This window comes from Chrysochloris asiatica, unplaced genomic scaffold (genome assembly GCF_000296735.1).
Source record: "Chrysochloris asiatica unplaced genomic scaffold, ChrAsi1.0 scaffold00016, whole genome shotgun sequence".
Classification (NCBI taxonomy): domain Eukaryota; kingdom Metazoa; phylum Chordata; class Mammalia; order Afrosoricida; family Chrysochloridae; genus Chrysochloris; species Chrysochloris asiatica.
This window is the reverse complement of record NW_006408534.1, coordinates 3,643,632-3,644,796: the sequence shown is the minus strand read 5'-3', so window position 1 is coordinate 3,644,796 and position 1,165 is coordinate 3,643,632. Positions and strand designations below refer to the sequence as shown.

The following is a 1,165-nucleotide window of genomic DNA, read 5'->3' as shown; positions in this document are numbered from 1 at the left end:
TTTTTTTTTTTTTTTTATGTTGCAGCAACATTTTACAGATGTGGCAAGTGGAGAAATTTCCAGCGACTTAGCTGAAGAAATAGCAGCTATGGAAGCCTCAGTAATGGAGCTCCAAGACCTAAGCAACCAATTTCGAAACCAGTATTGACAGTGTTGGAAGCAGTCCGTGGTTTAGAAACTGCTTTCACCTTCTGGAATGTCTCTTGTCTATGTATCTGAAACTCAAGATTTCATTTTTAAAGTAAATTTTTGTTTTATGGCTAACATTGTTCTTTTGAAATGTTCTAAGCTTTCTAAGGCACATTAAATAAGATCTTTACTGTTCTTTCTACCTCGTTATGACTAAATTCAGTATTTTTATTATTTTTGGGTTATTTTTGCACAAAGAGCAAATAAACTATAGTTTGCATTTTAGCATAGGGTTTGTTCTTTCTCATCCTCACATGAATTGGATCATCCTTTGGAAACACTTAGTCTGAACAGAAAAAAAGTCTTGTGACAACTTTGGATCATTAGAATGACTGCCTTATTGTCCAAAAGTGATAAAAAAAAGTGGATTTGATGATGGAAATCTTGACATTTCATAAGATTTTGTGTTTGTGTCAGAAGGATATAGCTAAATTGAAGATGTATGATTTCTAAATCTAGGAAATGAAAGGGGGAAAAAAAAAGACACAATCCAAAATTTTGATTCAGCCATTAGTCATTAGTACCCAGACCAACCTTCCTCATTGTGTCTGCTGCCAGCCAGAAAGATAGTTATTTAATAAGGTTATTATAGCTGAAGACAGTTATAAATGGCATCATAGTACAAAAATGCCGAAGTAAAGAGTAAGACCTTTGAAGACAGATACTGAAGGTAGCAGCTGGACATCGATATTTAAGTATAAAAGTCATGGTGAGGAATTGTCTGGTGACTAGTGAGTCCCACGCATGTCAATTGGCACTAGGTGGTGGTGGTGGTGGTTTTTCCATATTCTTATAAAATGTGAATAATTTTTATACTTAGTTTTCTTTGTGCTTTTCGGCTGCCTTTAAAACTTAAAGACTATAAAGTATTCAGAACATTAAAATGCAGTCTTTAAAAAGAATCATACAACAGTGAATTTACCCTTAATAGTGACTCCTGACTCCTTGTGTGGCACTGTGGGATAATGCCCTGGAC

The 1,165-nt window shown here is 34.7% G+C and overlaps 1 protein-coding gene across 1 annotated transcript in view; it reads left to right on the top strand.

Annotated features, from left to right (window-relative positions):
- The window catches only part of LOC102830147 (tetratricopeptide repeat protein 27-like), a 310,736-nt gene extending 310,474 nt beyond the window's left edge, over window positions 1–262 (top strand). Inside the window, exon 19 of the mRNA XM_006835274.1 lies at window positions 26–262. Within this exon, the coding sequence (XP_006835337.1) occupies window positions 26–148 (123 nt within the window). The 3' untranslated portion in view covers window positions 149–262. The remainder of the gene's footprint in view (window positions 1–25) is intronic.
- The last annotated feature ends 903 nt before the right edge of the window (window positions 263–1,165 follow it).